Consider the following 21,616-nt stretch of genomic DNA (forward strand, 5'->3'; position numbering starts at 1 on the left):
TAGTGTTACTTTGAGGGTCCTGAGGGGGGCTTTCGTTCAGGTCAGCATGGCACCCTAAGTGAAGTTAGGAAGGTAAAATCTGGCTGGGTCAGGCCCTGGCATTCTAGGAAAGGTTAGTTTTGTGTTCGTCTGCAGAATTTGTAACCATCGTTTTACACTCCCCCTACTAAGAGCTAGTATACTATCCCTAGCCTACTTACCTAATTACAGGAAATTAGCCTATTAGTCTCAAAGAGTGCAGGCTAGACTGAGTTACCATTACCTTAGCTAGCTACCTACCTAGCCTAATATCTATAGAAGCAAAAACATAGGGTAAAATCCTTTGCTGTAGTATTTGTAAACAGTAGCTAGCTACCTTATGTTTTTGTCCGATAAAATTCAAGTTGCATTACAGTATACAGGCAGGCCCTGGTTATCTGCTCCCTGGGTTGTGCTGATAAGCGAAAACTGCCATTAACCAATGCTCAGAAATTTATGGCACTTATGGCACCGATAACTGGTTATCAGCACCATAAGCACTCTGATAACCAGAACTCGGCCCATTATGACACCATAAATCGCCAATTTTGGGGAGATAGACAAGCCCTATAAAACCGTGTCCACCGCCGGGGACTGCCTGTACTCAGTGTATGACTAAGGCTTTGTTTGTTGATAATTTTTGGACAGGCTATATGCATGAAGGCAGCCTTTTCTTGCCAAAAATGCAAATATAACATATATTCAATGGCACATACTATTAACTTTGTACAGTAGCTAATTAGATGCCTGTTGTTCCTCCTCATCTTTGTGTATTCTTGATTTTGTTAGTAGTTTGGCTCAAATGTCAAATTCAGTTTTTCTCATGGCAGTTCCCTCAGGATATAGGCTACATTTGTTTGTCAAGAAAGATGTCACTGAAGTTTTAATTTTTTCTTGTCTTTTTTTCTAATAGTCTTCTTTGTTTCAGGACACACACAATAAATATGATGAATGGAATAGAAACAGTTGCAAATGGAGAAACAGTTGCAAATGGAGGAACAGTTACAAATGGAGAAACAGTTGCAAATGGAGAAGCAGTTACAAATGGGATTGCTACCCCATGTCGTGGTGCTCTTATAGTTTTAGAAGGTGGTGATAGAACAGGCAAGACTACTCAAGCGCAGAACTTGGTCCAGTTCTTGAACAGTGCAGGGAAACCTGCAATATTTATGAGATTCCCTGGTGAGTAAAACTAATTTGGTTGCAGTTTTATCATTTTATAATATTGAAATTATGTATGAAATTGAAGTGTGTACATTTTGAAATTGTTTTAAAAGAGTGAGGGGGGGGATAAAAATTAGGGTTTATTGCAGTGTCTTGCTGAACAATTATACAGCTGTAGGTTCCCTACGTGGCAGACCAAAATTCAAACTTCGTGGTGCCACTGTCATCGCTGACGTAGGTGACGGGGTTTCCCCCACGCATAGGAGGAACAAGTACAACAGACCAGGTGTGGACAATTCGTTCTCTGCTGGCTTCTGATGAACATCGATGGTTGGGACAGACCTTTCTTCATTATTTTCTATTTTTATACATTCAACTTCCCTGCCAGATATATACATAGCTATAGACTCCGTCGTCTCCGACAGAATTTCAAATTTCGCGGCACACGCTACCGGTAGGTCAGGTGATCTACCGCCCTGCCCTGGGTGGCAGGACTAGGAACCATTCCCGTTTTCTAATCAGAATTCTTCTGTCGCCCGGACCATCAACATTGTTGTTGGTTCCTCTCGATTGGTTTTTCTTTTTTCACCGGCAATTGATCTTCTTGACCGACTTTTGGTGACGTATCTGGATTGTTGGATTGGCATACGCTTTTGTGGACTGTTTTTGTGGACTTGATTTTGGAATTTTTCTTTAATAATGTCTGACTCTGGAATGGTTGTGAGACGTTGTGTGAATGTAGGCTGTAAGGTGAGGTTGCCGAAAGCTTCGGTAGACCCTCACACGGTATGCAAGGGTTGCAGGGAGTATGAATGTTCTTTTACTAATACTTGTAAGGAATGTGAGAACTTGAGTGAGAACGAATGGAAGAATCTAACTAATTATTTAAAAAAGTTAGAGAGAGAAAGAGTGAGGAAGGCTTCTTATAGAAGTTTAAGTAGTTCTAGATCTGAACTAATTCCTAGCTTGGGATCTTCCCAAGGGGTAAGTATTGCTACTTCTCCTTCCATTGCAGCCCCTTCTCCTATGCAGAACCTGTAGATCCAGCAAAAGAACTTGCGGATCTAAAGCAGCCTTCAAGTTGATGGAAAACAAAATGGCTGCCATACAAGGTAAGGCTAGTGATTATTCAGTGGACGTGATATGAGTGTCCCCAGTGTAGTGGAGGGGGCATCTGGTCGGCTCAGCAACGCTCCTAGGTCTAGACCTCTTCCAAGCTCACATGCCCAGAGGAGAAGGAATGTCGAAAACCGAAAGGAGGTTGTGGAGAATCCCCACCGATCAGGTGTCCCTTCGGCGGTTTCTGTGACACCCCAGACTGCCAAGGATCGCTATTGTAAAAGCGTCCTGCGCGAGTGTTTTTCGTCGTCGGGATCTTCATCTCCGAGACGTGATTGGAGGGATTCAAATCGATCTCGGCCACTCAAGAGGAGTTGGAAGGCTCCGACTATTGATTCGAGCCCAGAAAACTTCCCTGAGGAGTCTCCCTCGGGAGTGAAGAAGGCAAGAAGAGCCATTCTTTCAACCAGAGTGAGAAGGAGGCAGGAGGTGGAGGCTATGGACTCCTCCCCTCCTCCTTCCCCTCCTCCCGAAGAGGATAAAGAGGAGGCTACGAAGAGATTCATGATGGCGATGCAAGAGCAGATTTCGTCTTTTGTAGGAGTTCTATCAAAGGAGCCTCCTAGAAGGAAAGACTCTTCCCTTCCGATCAAAAGATCCTCCAGACGTATGGAGGTATCTGCCGCCAGGATCGATACTCCTACTCGAGGTGAGGTTTCCTGTACGAACCTGGATGAACCGATCAGACGTCTGGCACCGGCCAGGAGTGAGGAGTCACCCAGGAGGCAGGAGCCAAGAGCCAGGAGTGAGGAGTCAACCAGGAGGCAGGAGCCCAGAGCCAGGAGTGTAGAGGCATCCAGGCAGGAGGCAGGAGCCAGGAGGCAAGAGCCAGGAGGCAAGAGGCAGGAGGCAGGAGTCAAGAGGCAGGAGTCAAGAGGCAGGAGTCAAGAGGCAGGAGCCAAGAGGCAGGAGTCAGGAGGCAGGAGCCAGGAGTCCGGAGTCAGGAGGCAGGAGTCCGGAGTCAGGAGGCAGGAGTCAGGAGGCAAGAGTCAAGAGCCAGGAGGCAGGAGTCGGAGACTCGTTCCTGGAGGTTATGACTCTTCTCCAAATAGGAGCTCCTCTCCTTCAGAGCATAGGAGGTCTTGGAAGGACTCTCCCTCCAAACGTGAACTTTCTCCTTCGTCTGATCGAGGGTTAGACGAGTTGTCTGATGACGAACCTCCTGCTAATGAGGGACTATCGAGTTATAAAGTCTTAGCCTCATTATTGCTTCAAGAATTTGGAGATTCTCTTAGTCCGGCGGCTCCTCCTTCTCCTCGTTCTCTCTTTTCGAGCTCGGCTACGGCAAAATCTTCGGCCTTTTTGAAAATGAAGCCTGCTATATCGATGAAGAAGGCACTCCATTCTTTAGATTCTTGGATGGACAAGAAGAAGGAGTTAGGAAAGACGGTATTCTGCATGCCTCCTTCCAAACTACATGGAAAGAGAGGTATTTGGTATGGGACAGGAGAGACTATGGGTCTTTCTCTACCTGCCTCTGCAGATGCCGACTTTTTCCAATTTAGTGGAGGCCTCTAGACGTCACTCCTTAGGATCGGTCAGAGCGACGTGGAGCACTTCAGAGTTGAACCACTTTCTAAAGGGACTTTTTGTCACTTTAGAGGTGTTCAACTTTCTGGATTGGTCACTCGGAGTTCTGGCCAACAAATCTAAGGATCCGGAGTTTCTTAAAAACCCAGAGATTCTCCATAGCGTCCTGTCCTGCATGGACAAGGCAGTACAGGACGGTTCGGGTGAAGTGGCTTCCCTTTTTGGTGCTGGTCTCCTGAAAAAGAGATCAGTATATGGATCCCTATTATCGAAAGGGGTTTCTCCGAGCCAGAGGACTGCTTTATTGTTCGCCCCTCTATCGGATCATCTGTTTCCTTCTCAGTTAGTGAAGGATATATCTCGCTCGCTAACTGAGAAGGCGACACAAGACCTACTAACACAAACGTCCAAGAAAAGGACGCCCTGTAGTGTCGGCGATTAAGAAGGACTCTCGTCCTCCTCAGCAGCCCTTTCGTGGAGGTACAGCGGCTCGTCCCCCTGCCAGAAAGAAGAGCTCTGATAAGAGAGGAAGGTCTTCCTTTAGGCCCTTCAAGAAATCCAAGTGACTTGTTGCTCCTTCAAGCACCAGTGGGCGCCAGACTCCTGAACTTTGCAGGAGTATGGGCAAAAAAGGGGAGCCGACCCTTGGTCAGTGTCGGTCCTAAAGAAGGGATATGTAATCCCCTTCAACAACAGCCCTCCCTAACATCTACGCCTCGGGAACTGTCAGCGAGGTACAGAGACCCGGTAATGAGAAAGACTCTCCTTCAAATGGTGGAACAAATGTTGGAAAAAGAGGCCATCGAACTTGTGCAGGATCCACACTCCCGGGATACAATGGGAATTTTTCGCCTTTTTCTAGTACCAAAGGCATCGGGGGGGTGGAGACCAGTTCTGGACGTAAGCGCTCTGAATCGCTTTGTTCAGAAAAAGAAGTTTCGCATGGAAACGTCCGCCTCAGTAATGTCGGCTCTTCGTCCAGGAGACTGGATGGTCTCTCTGGACTTGCAAGACGCATATTTCCACGTTCCCATTCACCATTTGTCAAAGAAATATCTTCGTTTCGTAATAGGAGACAAGATCTTTCAGTTCAGGGCTCTGTGCTTCGGTCTGTCTACAGCTCCGCAAGTATTCACCAACCTGATGGCGAATGTGGCAAGATGGCTTCACCTAGAGGGAATAAACATCTCCCTCTACTTGGACGACTGGCTGATCAGGGCCAAGTCGGAGATTCAGTGCTTGGAGGACTTATCAGTAACAAGGAACATGATAGATTCGCTAGGATTGCTCGTCAACCTCGAGAAGTCACAGCTGATCCCCAGCCAGAACTTGGGTCTATCTGGGGATTCAGATGGATTCTCGGGGTTTTCGAGTATATCCTTCGCGAGAAAGAATCACTCTCGAAGGTTTGTCGAGAATCTCGAGCTTCTTAGAGAGAAAGAACAGTTCAGCGAGGGATTACCTGAGCCTTTTAGGGACCCTGTCCTCACTAGAAAAGTTCTTCTCTCTGGGGAGACTTCACCTTCGCCCTCTTCAGTTTTCCTCAAAGATGGTGTGGAGTTGGAAGACGGGACAACTCTCGGACATCTTCCAACTTCCACAAGAGGTAAAAGATCATTTGAAGTGGTGGATCCCTCCTCTTCAAAAGAACGAGGGCGTATCGCTTGCCCTGCAGAACCCAGACCAATGTATATACCGACGCTTCGGAGTCGGGATGGGGAGCGACGGTAGGAGCAAGGGAGGTGTCAGGCACCTGGACAAAGGAAAAAAACAGGTGTCCTGGCACATCAATTGCAAGGAACTAGTGGCCATACACCTAGTCTTAAAGTTCTTCGAAGAGATAGTCAGAGGCGGGGTGATACAGATAAACTCGGACAACACCACGGCTCTGGCTTACATACGCAAGCAAGGAGGCACGCACTCTTTCTCCCTCTATCAGTTAACAAGACACCTGTTAACCTGGACGGAAGAAAGAGGCATAACTCTCCTCACAAGGTTTGTTCAAGGGATCAAGAATGTGAGAGCGGACAGACTGAGCAGGAGGAATCAGGTCCTTCCCACAGAATGGGACTCTACACGAAGAAGTGTGTCGAAGTCTTTGGTCCCTGTGGGGGAGACCTCACATAGACCTGTTTGCGACGTTCCTCTCCAAAAGAATAGAGATATTTTGCTCTCTAGTGGAAGATCCGAGAGCCTTCGCAATAGACGCATTTCTCCTGGATTGGTCGGGTGTGGACGCATACGCCTTTCCCCCGTTCAAGATCCTGGGGGAAGTGCTCAGGAAGTTCGTAGCTTCGAAGAACACGAAGTTGACGCTAATAGCCCCATTTTGGCCAGCCCAGGAATGGTTCACGGAGGTACTGGAGTGGATAGTGGACTTCCCCAGATCGCTTCCAAACAGACCAGATCTACTCAGACAACCCCACTTCGAGAGGTTTCATCACAACCTCCCAGGTCTCGCTCTGACTGCCTTTCGACTATCGAAAGACTTGTCAGAGCGAGGGGCTTTTCTCGCAAGGCTGCGGGCTCTATCGCTAGAGCCCGCAGAGCTTCGACGAGAAGAGTATACCAATCAAAGTGGGAAGTCTTTAGGAGGTGGTGTAAGGGTCAGAAGCTGTCCTCCTCCAGTACCTCTATAGTGAATATTGCCGATTTCCTCCTCTTTCTGAGAGAGGAATCACACCTATCTGTCTCAACAATAAAGGGTATACAGAAGCATGCTGTCTTCAGTATTTAGGAATCGAGGCCTAGACATTGCAAGCAACAAAGATCTACACGATCTAATTAGATCTTTTGAGACTTCAAAGGCAGCTACTCCTAGAACACCTAGTTGGAATCTAGACGTGGTCCTGAAATTCCTTTCATCGGATAAATTCGAGCCTTTACATCTGGCTTCCTTCCGCGACGTCACTAGGAAATGCTTGTTCCTGGTGGCTCTCGCTACAGCCAAGAGGACGAGCGAATTGCACGCTCTGGATTCCACGGTGGGGTTCAAAGGAGATGCTGCCATCTGTTCTTTCCAGACAATGTTTCTGGCAAAGAACGAAAAACCCGTCAAAAAAAAACCGTGGCCCAGAAGTTTTGAGGTAAAAGGCCTATCTCACCTAGTAGGCAGAGAGATAGAGAGGTCTCTCTGTCCAGTGAGAGCTCTTAAATATTATTTAGAGAGGAAAAGACAGATGGGAGCTTGTCAACAAGGTCTTTGGTGTGCGGTGAAGAACCCCAAAAGACTCATGTCCAAGAACGCCTTGGCTTTCTTTGTGAGAAGCGTTATTACGGACGCTCACAAGAACTGCTCGGAGGAATCCTTCGGTCTTCTAAAAGTCAAGACCCATGAAGTGAGGGCAGTAGCAACGTCTTTGGCGTTCCAAAAGAATATGTCTCTAAAAAATATCATTGAGACTACATATTGGAGGTGCAATTCAGTGTTTGCATCTCATTATCTGAAGGATGTGAGAGTGACCTATGAGAAGTGCTTCTTGCTAGGTCCTTTTGTATCAGCAGATACAGTGCTGGGTCTTGGAGCAAAGACTGATCCTTAATTTTGTGTTTTTATCGTACATAAACCCTCTTGTCAGATATGTGCTTGGTTTTCTATTAGCAAGCTCACTAATGTCGCACGGGAGCATAGTGTCATTGCTGGTAGGGGATCAAGGGTATGTATGGCTAGTAGGGGAGTACAAAATTTTTTTTTGTATATTTTGTAATGAAAGTGTATTTATGTTTCGAGTTTTTGTTGTTTGTAAGGAGTTCGGGGATAACTCCTTACAATCTTAGAACTAACATGGATGTTAGGATCAGGTGATCGGGATCGGTTTGTGCTCCTTGAACAAGGTGTATTGTCATGTTAGTGGAATAGCACCCAATGACAAAGGCCTTTAGGCTCTGCCGAGTAAGTGGATAAGACCCCATTGGCAGACCCACAAGAACTCTTAGCCATAGATCAATATCTCGCTGAGGCTCTTGAGGCTAAGCAGACTCCAAGGCAGTAGCCGCGAAGTCTTCAGCCTAATAAGGTAGGAACCAAGGTTTATTATACCTACAACATATGTTGTTTACCTGTCTATTTCAGTAGCTAGCTGTCTCTTACCCACCACCAATGGGGGGTGTGCTAATCAGCTAAGTATATATCTGGCAGGGAAGTTGAATGTATAAAAATGAGATTGTCATGTTACAATAAAGTTTTATACATACTTACCTGACAGATATATACGATTAATGGCCCACCCAGCCTCCCCGCAGGAGACAGGTGGAAGAGAAGAATTCTGATTAGAAAACGGGAATGGTTCCTAGTCCTGCCACCCAGGGCAGGGCGGTAGATCACCTGACCTACCGGTAGCGTGTGCCGCGAAATTTGAAATTCTGTCGGAGACGACGGAGTCTATAGCTAAGTATATATCTGTCAGGTAAGTATGTATAAAACTTTATTGTAACATGACAATATCATGTTTATTTCCTACCATAGTTGGTGAAGTACTCAACTTTGTGTTTATTGAATTGTGGCTAATTAGCTAGTTAGCTTTTCTTTAAATTTTTGTGGCTTTATATATACCATCATGTCTGACTCTAGTTTGTCGAGGGTGATTCTGTGCCGGAGAGTGCAGAACTAGGTTAATGAAGCCAATATATGATTTGCACTCTGTGCATTAAATGTAGGGCCTTTGAGTGTATTCAGGAGTACATGGGAGGAATGTAGGGATTGCTCCTTTAACTCTTTTTACCAGCTTCCCATGGAGCTTCCTCTGACACCATTGCCAGCCTCGAATCTAAGTTGAGAAAAAGTTTTATTTGTTAGCTAACACAGTGATGAAATTAGGGTTATCTGTGGAGTCTTTCATTGAAGAGGCTAATTGTGATATGAAAAGTGTTAGTGTAGTGCAGTCTCCTAGACAAAGGTCCCTGTCCCACTCCCCGTCCTTGGGGAGAAGATATATCGGGGGTCCAAGGGAGACTGGCGCAATTGCCCACAAGCAGTCGCTTCCTCTGTCAATCCTGCTGTATGCCAGCAGGAGTCTACTAAACTCCATTTGGTGCTAAATTATCAATGGATTTGAGTGATTCTTAGCCTATAGGACGTCTTAATTGGCGTAATTCTTCAGCTTTGCGGGCTTTGAAGAGACTTTTGACTGAAGAGGTCCTCTCCCCGCATTCTGTTAAGAGGACCAGGGAAGTGGATAATAGTTCACGCCTCTCTTGCAGCATTGCTACATGGACTTGGCCTCGTAGTCGTAAGTCGGCAACAGACTTCTCCGACTCACTTGAAGGGTGTCGTGTGTTTACTCCGTCAAAGTGGTCGACTCATCTGCATACGACAAGTGCTGCTTCGACTTCTCATTTGGAGCATTCTTCAACAGGTGCAAAGTCTTCTGTGTCGAATGTGTCAACACTTATGACTGGCTGCTTCGACTTAGACTCAAGATGATTCAAATTTGGCCCCTATTTGTCAGTTGGAGGAGTTAATGAGTTTGATGAAAGGAAATCAGCAAGGTCCTAATAGTGTGGAGCCTTCTCTTTCTCCTATTTCATCAGATGATGGACGACAAGACACTGACTCTATCCTGCCTTTGGGTTATTCGAGTCTGCTGCGCTACCTTCTTGACACTTTCCCAGATTACATTGTCGCAGCAGCTCCCAGGTCTCCTGCTTTGATTTTCCTGCAGAGAAGGGGAAACATTTGGATCCCCTTCTTCCAAAGCTAGTGCTTTCAAAGGCTTCAAAGAGATCTCTAACCCCCAAGAGGGGGTTAGAGAAAGCTTCCTTCACCTCTCCCCCATCAAAACTCATTACCCTGATGCGGTAGGACCACTTGGTCAAGAATGTCTTCAAGGTCCTGGAGATAATGAGCTTTCTTGACTGGACGATTGGAGCAATTGCTACAAAGATGGAGGACTGCCCTGCTCTGCCAGAGGACATAGCTTCAGATTGGCTTGGTGTACTTTCGTGCGCGGCACAAGTCGATTTGGATGGCTCTGATGAGCTTGTCTCTCTTTCCACTTCCGGCACTTTGTAAGGAAAAAAAAAAGTTTTTTTTTTTTTTTTTTTTTTTTTTTTTTTTTTTTTTTTTTTTTTTTTGGTTTTTTTTTTTTTTTTTTTTTTTTTTTTTCCACGAGAGCGTCACCTCGTCTCAGAAGTCTTCATTACTGTGTGTTTTTTTTTTTTTTTTTTTTTTTTTTTTTTTTTTTGTTTTTTTTTTTTTTTTTTTTTTTTTTTTTTTTTTTCACGAGAGGCGTCACCTGCGTCTCAGAAGTCTTCATTACTGTTTTCTCCTCTTGCCAAGAACCACCTACAGGTAGTGACCGACTTACGACCGCAATTGGTTCTGCAAAACAAGTCGTAACTCGATTTGGACGCATGTCGAGTCTGCTAAATTACCGTAGAGTTTATCGTACATATACATATTGTGTAATGATATTGACATCATCTGAAAGTCATATTTTATCAACATTTTCTTAGATTATTACTTATATTATCATATTTAAGTCATAATTCATTATTATTTAACATTCATTATCATTAAAACCATTCTTAGTGCATATTCTTACTGTCATATATGTATTACGATAGTACTTTACGATACCCTTTCACAAGTTCATATACGTATGTAAAAATTGCAACCCCTTCTTTAGCTAGTATATTTTGCTGTCTTTTTATATTTCCTAGTTATGATTTCTTTACTTTTTTGTAGCATGTGTAACATCTCACACATGTATAAAAATATAAAAATAATCATAACTAGGAAATACAAAGAAGTCTAAAGAAAACAAAGATAGCAAAATAAATTAACTAAAGAAAAGGTTGAACCTACAAACGTAGCAATATGAAACAGTGTGATGTGTGGAGAACGGGTACGTCTGACGACTTTGACAAACGTTAACAGTAAGGCGTAGTAATGACGTGTACATTACTACGCCTTACTGTTAACGTTTGTCAAAGTCGTCAGACGAACCCGTTCTCCACACATCACACTGTTTCATATTGCTACGTTTGTAGGTTCAACCTTTTCTTTAGTTTCATTGTACGTATTTCCTAGTTATGATTATTTTTATACCATTTATATCGTCTCTCTACACGACATTACTACTCCTTGCTGTTACATTCGCCAAACGTTTGTCCAACTGTTTTCTCCTCGCATCATACTGTTTTTCAAATAATGCTTCGTTGTCAGTTCATTATAAAAATTCATCCTTTTTTTTTTTAGTTTTTGTTTAATTTACTTTGATTGTATTTCCCTAGTTTTATGATTTCTGAAAATTTTTTTTATACCATTTGTAACGTCTCTCTACGTACTGTTACATTCGGCAAACGTTTGTCCAAACTGTTTCTCCTCGCATCATACTGTTTCATAATGCTTCGGTTGTCACGTTCATATAAAAATTCATCATTTTTTTTTTTTAGTTAATTTACTTATTGTATTTCCTAGTTATGATTTCTTGGAATTTTTTTATACCATTTGTAACGTCTCTCTACGTACTGTTACATTCGGCAAACGTTTGTCCAAACTGTTTCTCCTCGCATCATACTGTTTCATAATGCTTCGGTTGTCACGGTTCATATAAAAATTCCATCCTTTTTTTTTTTAGTTAATTTACTTATTGTATTTCCTAGTTATGATTTCTTGGAATTTTTTATACCATTTGTAACGTCTCTCTACGTACTGTTACATTCGCCAAACGTTTGTCCAAACTGTTTCTCCACGCATCATACTGTTTCATAATGAAAATTCGGGCAAATTAGGTGTTGCCCTCCCAAATGAACTTCACCTCGTACGCCTATGATTACGTGGAAAAAATTCTATCGAATCGAGGCTTTCACTGGAGAGAGAGAGAGAGAGAGAGAGAGAGAGAGAGAGAGAGAGAGAGAGAGAGAGAGAGAGAGAGAAACTTCATTTGTCATGCTCATATAAAATTTCATCCTTTTTTCAGTTATGATTTCTTGGAATTTTTATACCATTTGTAACGTCTGTAACGTCTCTCTACGTACACGAAATTGCGTCTTATGTATTGTTACGTTTGTTAAGTTCATAGCAAACCCGTTTCTCTATGCATCATACTGTTTCCTGTTGTTACTTTTGTCAGGTTTAATTTAAACACTGGATGCTACAGTACAATTTGTTTAATGTTGAAAAATACAAAATACAGGTGCAAAAAATAGAAAACATTCAAAAAAACAATTGAAAACTAGTATGTATTACAGGAAAATATAATAAAATTAAAGACTTCTGGCATCGCTGGTGCTTAACTGGAGGTCGTTGACTTCATCAGCTGAAGCGACGGTCGGGGTGACGGGAGGAGTTGTTCGTTTCACAAACATGGTGAGTTTCGTCTGGATTGTTTGTTTCTTTTTCTCCTCGTAAATTTCACGATACGGACGAAACAAATCGTGTGCCATCCGTTCAATCTTTGAAAACCTTTCATAATTTGGGTCCATTTCTTCGAAATGTGCAAGGAGTTTATTTAGTTGAGCTAATCCTTCTGATAATCCCTTGGCGGTAAATTTCCTTTCTGGCAACTCTTCATCCTCCGCTTCTCTTCTTTCTTCCTCCGCCACTCGTTCTTCTTCCAATTCAATCAGCTCTTCATTTGTAAGTTCTTCGGAAGCGTGGTCTAGCAAATCCTCAATATCTTCTATTTCACAATCCAAGGAAAGCTCTTTTGACAGTTTGTTCACTATTTTTCCCCGTATCACATCAAGTTCTTGTTCACTGTCAAATCCATCAAAATCATTCACATAACGTTTAACGCACTTCTTCCATATGCCATTCATACACTTCGCCGTCACAGTCTCCCAGGCAGAAGACACATTCTTGATAGCATGCAGAATATTGTAGCGTTTCCAAAATTCTCGTAGGGATAGTTCTGGGTCGGCATCTAGAGCAGCAAAGGTGATTCTTAAATAGTTTGCCTTAAATGTTGCAATCGAACCTTGGTCCATAGGTTGAAGAATTGGAGTGGTGTTTGGTGGCAAAAAAACCACTTTCACATCAGGATTCAGATCAGCTAAGTGAGGTGGATGTCCAGGCGCATTATCGAGCAGCAGTAAAATATTGAAAAGGAATTCCTTTCTCTAGGCAGTATTCACGCACTTGAGGAATGAAACAGTTAACAAACCAGTCTTCAAAAAGTGTCTGCATCATCCATGCCTTACGGTTAGAGCGAAAGTAGACAGGCAAAGTGTACTTGCTTACATTCTTGAACGCTCGTGGGTTTTCTGAATGATAAATTAAAAAGGGTTTCAGCTTGAACCCCGCGACATTCCCACCAAGCAGTAGAGTCAGGCTATCCTTAAAGCTTTAAATCCTGGCATGCTACTGGCTTCCTTATGGATGTAAGTGCGTTCTGGCATTCGTTTCCAGAACAAACCTGTTTCATCAACATTAAATATTTGTTCTGGAAGATATTCCTCATCCGTAATCATTTCATCGAGACTGTCGACAAACTTGCTAGCTCCTTCCTCATCCGCACTCGCTGCTTCTCCAGTCACTCGAACACTATGCAGCTGGAATCTGTTTTTGAACCTCCTGAACCAGCCAACACTTGCCAAAAATTCTTGCTTATACTCTGCTCCAGCACGTTCCTTCAAAGTCTGAAACAGACTTCTAGCCTTCATCTGCACAGTAAAAAGGCTTAACGGTGTCCTTTTTTGGATTTGATCTTCCATCCAAACATGCAATAATTTTTCCATTTCCATGATGGGATGGGGCCAGTGCTTGTTTCGTAATCACTGTCGATCGCATGGGTGCAGAACTTTTCACAGCATCACGAATCCTTTCCTTATCCTTAAGAATCGTGGACACAGTAGAATGAGATAACTTCATATCACGTGCGATCACATTCACTTTCTTCCCTTCTTCGAACTGCTTAATCACTGTCATTTTTTGTGGTCCAAGTCAATGGCCTTCCTTTCCTTCTTGGCATGTTGAGGAGTAGATAAACACAGTTTCCTCTTGGCAGACATTTCAAAAATGATCAAAATTAACACAAAGTTATTGAAAAATGAACACAGAGCAGAGCGAGAGATGCGTTCAGTACAGAGCTACAGGCAACACTGAGTGAGCGCGGGACCCGAGAGATGCACGGATGCCGCAGGAAAAAGTATCGTAACGTTCGTATGCACGTTCTGCCTGAAAAGGGTGGTGAAAATAATAGTCGTAACGTCGATCAGACGTAAGTTGCATAGGTCGTTAGTCGGTCATACCTGTATTTCCCCGAGGAAACAGTGAAGGAGATCATCTCTGCTCTGGAGAAGAAATCGACCACCAACCTGCTAGCACAATCGACTAAACGTGCAAAGTCCCATGTCTGCTAATTCTGCCTCACCTTTACAGCAGCAACCCTTTCTAGGCAGGAATGGAAATCCAGAACTTTCGTTAGACCTCAATGGAAATTGCAAGTCCCGACCAAGACTACACTACAAAATCCGCTTCCAAATTGATTTCTAAGTGATCCTACAATCCTTCATGCTCAGGTAGGTGCCAAATTGAGCCTCTTTTGGAGGAGTGGAGTCGCAGAGGGGCAGACTCATGGATGATCTAGGTTCTTTGTTTTGGTTACTCCATTCCTCTTAAAGACCCTTCGCCTCTCTTCAATGTTCCCATCGCATTGCCCGCTACTCTGCTCGGAGAGGTTTTTGGCTCTAGCTCGAGAGGTAGAAGCTAATTCAGAAAGTGGTGGTGGAAGAGGTCGACAGTTCGTCCCCAGGATTCTACAATAGTCTGTTCATAGTTCCCAATTCATGGGGGTGCTGGGAGGCCTGTTTTGGATGTAAGCGCTCTGAACTTGTTTGTGCGGAAAACCAAGTTCAACATGGAAACTACTCGCTCTGTGCTAGCGTCTCTTTGCCAAGGGGATTGGATGGTGTTCCTGGACCATGCAGAATGTATATATCTACAAACCAATTCACCAGGATTCCGGGAAATATCTTCATTTCATTTTCATAGGCAGGACATTCCAGTTTCAATTGCTTTGTTTCAGTCTCTTGACTGCACCGCAAGTGTTTATGCGAGTGCTGGCACCTCTCGGAAGTGGCTAATCTTTTGGGCCTCAGAGTGTCACTTTACCTGGATGACTGGCTTCTCTGCTCCTCTTGGAAAGCCAGAGCATGAAGGATCTCAAGAAGACTTGTTAACTCATTCGTTATGGATTTGTAAACGAGAAATCCCAACTTATACTGACTCAGAGCATCCTCTGTTTGGGGATGACCGAATATTACTCTAGTTTTTCTGGCTTTTCTCTCCCCAAAGAGAGTCCAGTCTTGTCTTTAGGTGGTACAAGAGTTCCTGCACCCCAAGTCCTGCTCCTCACTTCAATGGATGAGTCTGCTAGGCACATTAGCTTCAGTAGAACAGTTTGTCAGACTCGGGAGGCTACACATGTGACCCCTTCAATTCTTCCTGAAGGTGTCTTGGTGTAAGGAAGTCTCAATTGGTCCAAACCTCGACTGTATTCGACATCACGGATGAAATCGAGGATCTAGCGTGGTGGCTTTCAAAACATGGATGGGCCTTTCTCTTCGTCATCTCCACCCAACCCTTCAGTTCTACTTGTAAACATCTGACGTAGGTTGGGGACGCCTCTGTTGGGAGAGAAGAAAACTTAGGATAGTGGTCAGAATCTCAGCGATCTCTTCACATAAATGTGAAGGAATTATTAGCAGTTCACCTGGGGCTTCAAGCATTCATTCACCTTGTGTTGGAACAGGTGATAGCAGTCCATGCAGAAATCCACTGCGTTGTCCTACACCCAGAAACAAAGGGGAACACATTCATTCACCCTTTACAACATGGCAAAAGATCTGCTTATGTGGGCAGAAAGGAATCAAGTCTTCCTGATCCCTCGCTTCGTCCAAGGGAAAATGAACGTGATGAGATCACCAAGTCCTAGGAGTGGTCTATTGATGCCAAAGTTTGCTCAGACCTTTGGCAACTATAGGGAAGGCCAGCAATAGATTTGTTTGCCACTTCGAAGAACAACCGTCTTCTATTTTTCTGCTCTCCATTCCTGGACCCTCTAGCATGGTTTGTTAATGCAATGTTGTTGGATTGGTCAGACTAGATGCATACACCTTTCCCCCGTTCGGCCTGATAAGGGCAGGTGTTTGAACAAAGTTTTGTTTCACCAATGTCTCGCTCACTCTCATAGCTCTGTTCTGGCCTAGGAAGGAGTGGTTCCCAGATCTCCTCAGCCTACTCGTAAGACTTCCACAGACTGCTGCCGATTAAAGCAAGTCCTTTACTAACGTAACCACCCACACTTCGCAAGATTCCGTTTAAGACCTTTGTCCGCCCTGGCCCTAACAGGCTTCAGACTCAGGATTCTCGTCAGAGCGAAAGGTTTTTCGAGGCAAGCTGTTGAAGCTATTGCAAACTGCAGAACTTCTTCTAATAGATTTTACCAGTCTAAATGGGGGGGTCTTCAGAATGGTGTAGACAGACTTAAAATCTCTTCTTCTGAGACGTCTGAGTGACGTAGCGGACTTCCTTCTAGTTTTAAGGGACTAATTGTTTGGCTCCTACAATTAGGGGATAGAGAGTAATGCTTGCTTCCCTGTTCAATCATAGGGGAATAAATCTGTCCTCAAATAGTGACCTTTATGATCTGATTAAATCTTTCGAGACTAACAAGTATCCAAAGGATTCGGATAGCATGTAATCTACATTGTCCTTAAATGGCTTTCTAGTCCATCTTTGAACCCTTGTTTTCATCGTCTATGAGAAGCTTAACCAAGAAGACTTTATTTTTGGTAGCCTTAGTGTCAGCAAGACGTGTAAGCGAGCTGTACTGTGGTTGGGATAAAAAGGTTGGCTTCTCACAAGTAGACTCGGTTTGCTTCATGATTGGCCCTCATAAAAGAATGTAAGATGTAAGAATGTTGAATTTCAGAAATTTATTTTGTATATAAATATATATGAATAGCTCAGAAATCTTTTTTAATAGTCTGATCCTGAAGTGCATTTTACTGTATGTAAATATAATTAATAAACAGTTCAGAAGAAAATGGTCAGGATCAAAGTCCCAGGAAACTGAAGGCTAAAGATGGCTATGGCTTCAATGAAAAGGGGGGGGTGTTGAATTATGAGGAGAGCCATCTTAGATGCCATAAGCTTCATGCACACCTTAAGTAGTAATGCTCAGTGGAGCCATTGTATTAGTAATAGAGGGTTTATAATTATTGCTATAATATTTTTTAGAACATACAGGTTATGTAGTCCTTTGTTTCTTAACCCTCTTATGCCGGAGCCCTAAAAATCAAAACGTCTCCCGTATGCCAGGCCTGGTTTGGAGTGAGCGCGGAAGTGGAAAAAATAATTTTTTCAAAAAAATTACAGCGCGCGTACTTTTGAAGATTAAGAGTTCATTTTTGGCTCCTTTTTTTGTCATTGCCTGAAGTTTAGAATGCAACCATCAGAAATGAAAAATAATATCATTATCATATGTAAATAATGCGATATATGGTAGCGAAAAAAAAAAAATTCATACATAATTGTATTCAAATCACGCTGTGCAGAAAACGGTCAAAGCTAACCAGTTACTTTTTTTTGCGTTGTATTGTACACTAAATTGCGATCATTTTGATATATAATACATTGTAAAACAATAAAAGCAACACCGGAAAAATATTATCACAAAATGATGTACGAATTCGTAACGAGCGGACGTAAAAATATTTTATTTTCAAAATTCACCGTAATTCTAAATAATGTTCTAGAGACTTCCAATTTGTTTCAAAATTAAGACAAATGATTGAATATTACGATACTGTAAAGAGTTTTAGATTAGAATTGCAGATTTCGACCATTTCGGACGAGTTAAATTTGACCGAATGTCGAAATTTTAATATATATTATTTTTTTATATGGCATATTCCGAAGATGGAAAAAAAGCTACAACCTTCAATTATTTTTTATTGTATTCTTCATGAATTTGCACACATTTTGATATATGAAACACTCTAAAAATAAAAAGGCTAATATGAAAAGGAGCAAATATTAGGATAATGCCATGTACTTAATATTCGGAGACTTTCGGCCGCGAATCGCGCGCGGAGTGAAGGTAATATATTTTTCAAAAATTCACCATAAATCACAATATTGTTTTAGAGACTTCAAATTTGTTTCAAAATGAAGAAAAATGACAGAATATTACTAGGCCGTAAGAGTTTTAGCTTACAATTGCGTTTTTCAACTATTTCGGTAGAGTCAAATTTGACCGAACGTGGTTTTTTTTCTATTTATCGTGATTTATATGCAAATATTTCGAAAAAGAGAAAAGCTACAACCTTCAATCATTTTTAGTTGTATTCTACATAAAATACGCACATTTTCATATAAAACTTTATGTAACAGCTAATTTTAAATGGTGCAAACATTTCGACAATCGCACAAAAAAAATTCTGATTTTTTTCGGAAGTTACCGCGCGACGAAAGTAATGTTTTTTTTTTTTTTTTTCATAAATTCACCATAAATCGAAATATTTTTCTAGAGACTTTCAAGTCGTTGCAAAATGAAGGTAAATGATTGAATATTAATAGAATTTAAGAGTTTTTAGAACGTACAACTTGCGTTGTCGACCATTCGGTAGAGTCAAAGTTGACGAAAGTTGAAATTTTTGCACTTAACGTTATTTATATGAAAAATTTTAAATTTCAAAACTGATAAAAGCTACAACCATGGGTTGTTTTTTGTTGTATTGTGCATGAAATTGCGCACATTTCCATATATAAAACTTTATGTAACGGCAAATTTAAAAGTGGGCAAACCTTAGGACAATCGCACGAAAAAATTTATCGGAAGAGTTATCGCACGAACGTAAGGAAAAAGTTTTTTCATAAATTCACCATAAATCGAAATATTGTGCTAGAGACGTCCAATTTGTTGCAAAATGAAGGCAAATGATTGAATATTACTATAATGTAAGAGTTTTAGCTTACAATTGCGTTTCGACCATTTCTGTAGAGTCAAAGTTGACCGAAGGTTGAAATTTTTGCACTTATCGTTATATATAAAATATTTCAAACTGATAAAAGCTACAATCATGAGTATTTTTTTAGTTTGTATTGTGCATGAAATTGCGCACATTTTCATATATAATACTTCATGTAAAGGATAATTTAAAATGGTGCAATAATTATGTCAAAGTGACGAAATAATTTCCGAGATTATGTCACTGATACTTTTTGTAGTGCGATAAGAAAGAAATTGTCGTGGCTTGCGGCGCCTGCGTAGTGCGATTGTAAACAAAACAACGCCTTGCTACCGTGAACTCCCAGCATCCCCCAAGGCGCGTGATACAAAGTTTTCGGCTGGTAGGCCTATAGTATTTTTCCGCGAATTTTTTAAAAAAACTTTTTTTGAGCCGACGTATGATACGTCCAATCGGCATACGGAGACATTTTGACTCGACGTTTATACGTTCCAATCGGCGTAAGAGGGTTAACTAGTATTTAAAAAAATGATGAAAGTCAAAGAATAATTTCCAATCCCTGTATTTAAGAGAGAAAAAAAAAAAAATGAACTGGCAAAAGTTTTACTCCTCAGCATAAAGGTTGATTCACACTATAGGTCCAGTCACACTCTGCTGTCAGTCCTGGTGTGTTCACACATCCGGTCTGCTCTCACTCTGCTCTCGGTCCCATCATTTCTTCTCCCTTAACACCAGTGGAAGTCTCAGCACTGGCTGTGGAGCAGAGAATGTGACTTTTCTCAAGCTTATTTGGCAATAATCACCATTGCACTTGATGATGATGAAGAAAAAAGAAAGATTGTGTGTTCATCTTATATTGCAAGATATGTAGAGTGAAGGAGAATTTTGCACTCTGTATCCTCGTTTTATTGATGATGAGAATACATTCCACAGCTATTGCAGAATGAACATTGGAACATTTGAGAAAGTACTATCCAAAATTGAGGGACCTGAAAAAGAAAAACATACCTTTCAGAGAAGCAATTACTCTAAGAGAAAAACTGGCTGTGTGTCTAAGGTAAGGAAAAGGAAAGATGTAACAGATATATTTTGCAGTACGGCTCAAATATAAGAGATAAGGCACAGATGATCATCATTTATTTCTTGTATTGTTACATTGTCTGTACAATGATTATGAAGGGAAAGTAGAACACTTCTTGCTTATTTGAAGGCTGCATCTCCAGTGGAATGGAGCAAGAGTTGCAGGACCATGGCAACTGTGTTCACTCAAGCACTCACTGTCCACTCTTGCTCTAGTTAAATTGTCCTTTGAAAGGATCATGGCCTGAATGAGAGCAGACAGTGAGTGCCAGTGTGAATACTTCCATTGAAATTCATGTAACATTATTGGACTGGACTAGGACTAGAGCGAGAGTGGAGCGCTACCATACCTATAGTATGAATCAACCCTAATGGAGCCTGTTCACCCTCATAGCTGTATTTCATTCACAGGGTTTTGGCTTTACAGAGAGGATTTCCTTTTTAACTTTAGAACCTTGAGTTCCATATTGTTAAACTGAGTTCTCTTTGCTTACAATTGAGTTATCAGTTCCAAATCAACCAATTCTGGGGATATTCTTAAGCAGCTTGAGCCTTCCACTCTAGTTAGCTTCAGGCTAATGTAAATGTTGCTTGATAGTGAAACTAAACATTCTTTAAAAATTGTATTTTTCAATACAAACTCATTATTTATAATAAAGTGTCATATCTCCTAACCTATTTCTTTGTGGGGGCTGCCTGAGAAGTGAGGTTCTCACCTACATGGAAACTGAGGATCTAACCAATTTGATCTAAAGATCTAATCAACTTGGGACTTTAAGATCCATTTAAAATCCTGCCAACAAATTACCTTTTTTTATATTTGGAAGTGTCTAGAAGACATGAAAATCACAAATATAGCCTAATGTAAAGTATTGGTTTTTGTTGGCTATAATTTTTAAGTACATTTCACCCTGGTTGAGACATTTCTCTGCCTCTGAGAAATGTTTTGGGTTTTAGAAGATTTTAAAGAATATTAATATAGTTGTCTGGTGATTCTGAGTTAAACTTTGTCAACAGTTTCCAATTTTTGGACACTTTGTGACAAAGGACAGCACCTGGACTTCTTTTATTTCACAGAATGTAATTAATGGCATATATTTTTTATAGTGCATATTGATTTCGTAATTTGATTTTTATTTCATTTTTTCTTAGGATCAGTACCATAGTAAGATAATTTATGTGTAGCTTGGTATATAAGGGAAAGGAATTATTTTGTATCTGCCTGCTGAGCTTATGTTTATTAAACATTTATTGTACTGAAGGATATAAAAAGATAATGACAGTTATATTTTGTTCTATTGCAGATAGAACCACAAAGATTGGCAGCATTATTGACAGCTACTTAGCATGCAGTAGTGAACTGGAAGACCATTCCATCCATCTTTTATTTTCAGCCAACAGGTCTGTATACGTATAGGTATTTAATTTGTGACAAAAAAAAAAGGGACAGGGATTTAATACTAACAATATCATAGACTATCCTATATTGTTACCTTACTTGAAATTGATTGTTTAATTTAGCTGTCAGTTTCTGTCCAGGATTTTATGGTTTTAGTGTGATTTTTTTAGTTGCGTTGTTGAGTTGGGTTAAATCTCAGTAATGTATACAGACTGGTGATTTTGGGTAGCTTGTGCATTCCTTTTGCTCAAAGAGGTAAATGAATTTTTGTGAATATATGATTTTTACATGAAATACCTTGTGCATAGCATACTTTCTGAAAGAATTTTTATAAGGTAAAAACCTTTTTACCAGACATATTTGAAGATGTATGAAACATGACACGAG

General features: G+C 41.4%; 1 protein-coding gene across 1 annotated transcript in view; it reads left to right on the forward strand.

The window, feature by feature from the left end:
- Positions 1–926: 926 nt before the first annotated feature.
- Positions 927–21,616, forward strand: part of LOC135225814 (thymidylate kinase-like) — a 33,006-nt gene continuing 12,316 nt past the window's right edge. The window contains exons 1-2 of the mRNA XM_064265335.1: positions 927–1,200; positions 21,135–21,231. Coding sequence (XP_064121405.1) covers positions 963–1,200; positions 21,135–21,231 — 335 coding nt within the window. The 5' untranslated portion in view covers positions 927–962. The remainder of the gene's footprint in view (positions 1,201–21,134; positions 21,232–21,616) is intronic.

The sequence above is a fragment of the Macrobrachium nipponense genome, chromosome 13 (genome assembly GCF_015104395.2).
Source record: "Macrobrachium nipponense isolate FS-2020 chromosome 13, ASM1510439v2, whole genome shotgun sequence".
Taxonomy (NCBI): Eukaryota; Metazoa; Arthropoda; class Malacostraca; order Decapoda; family Palaemonidae; genus Macrobrachium; species Macrobrachium nipponense.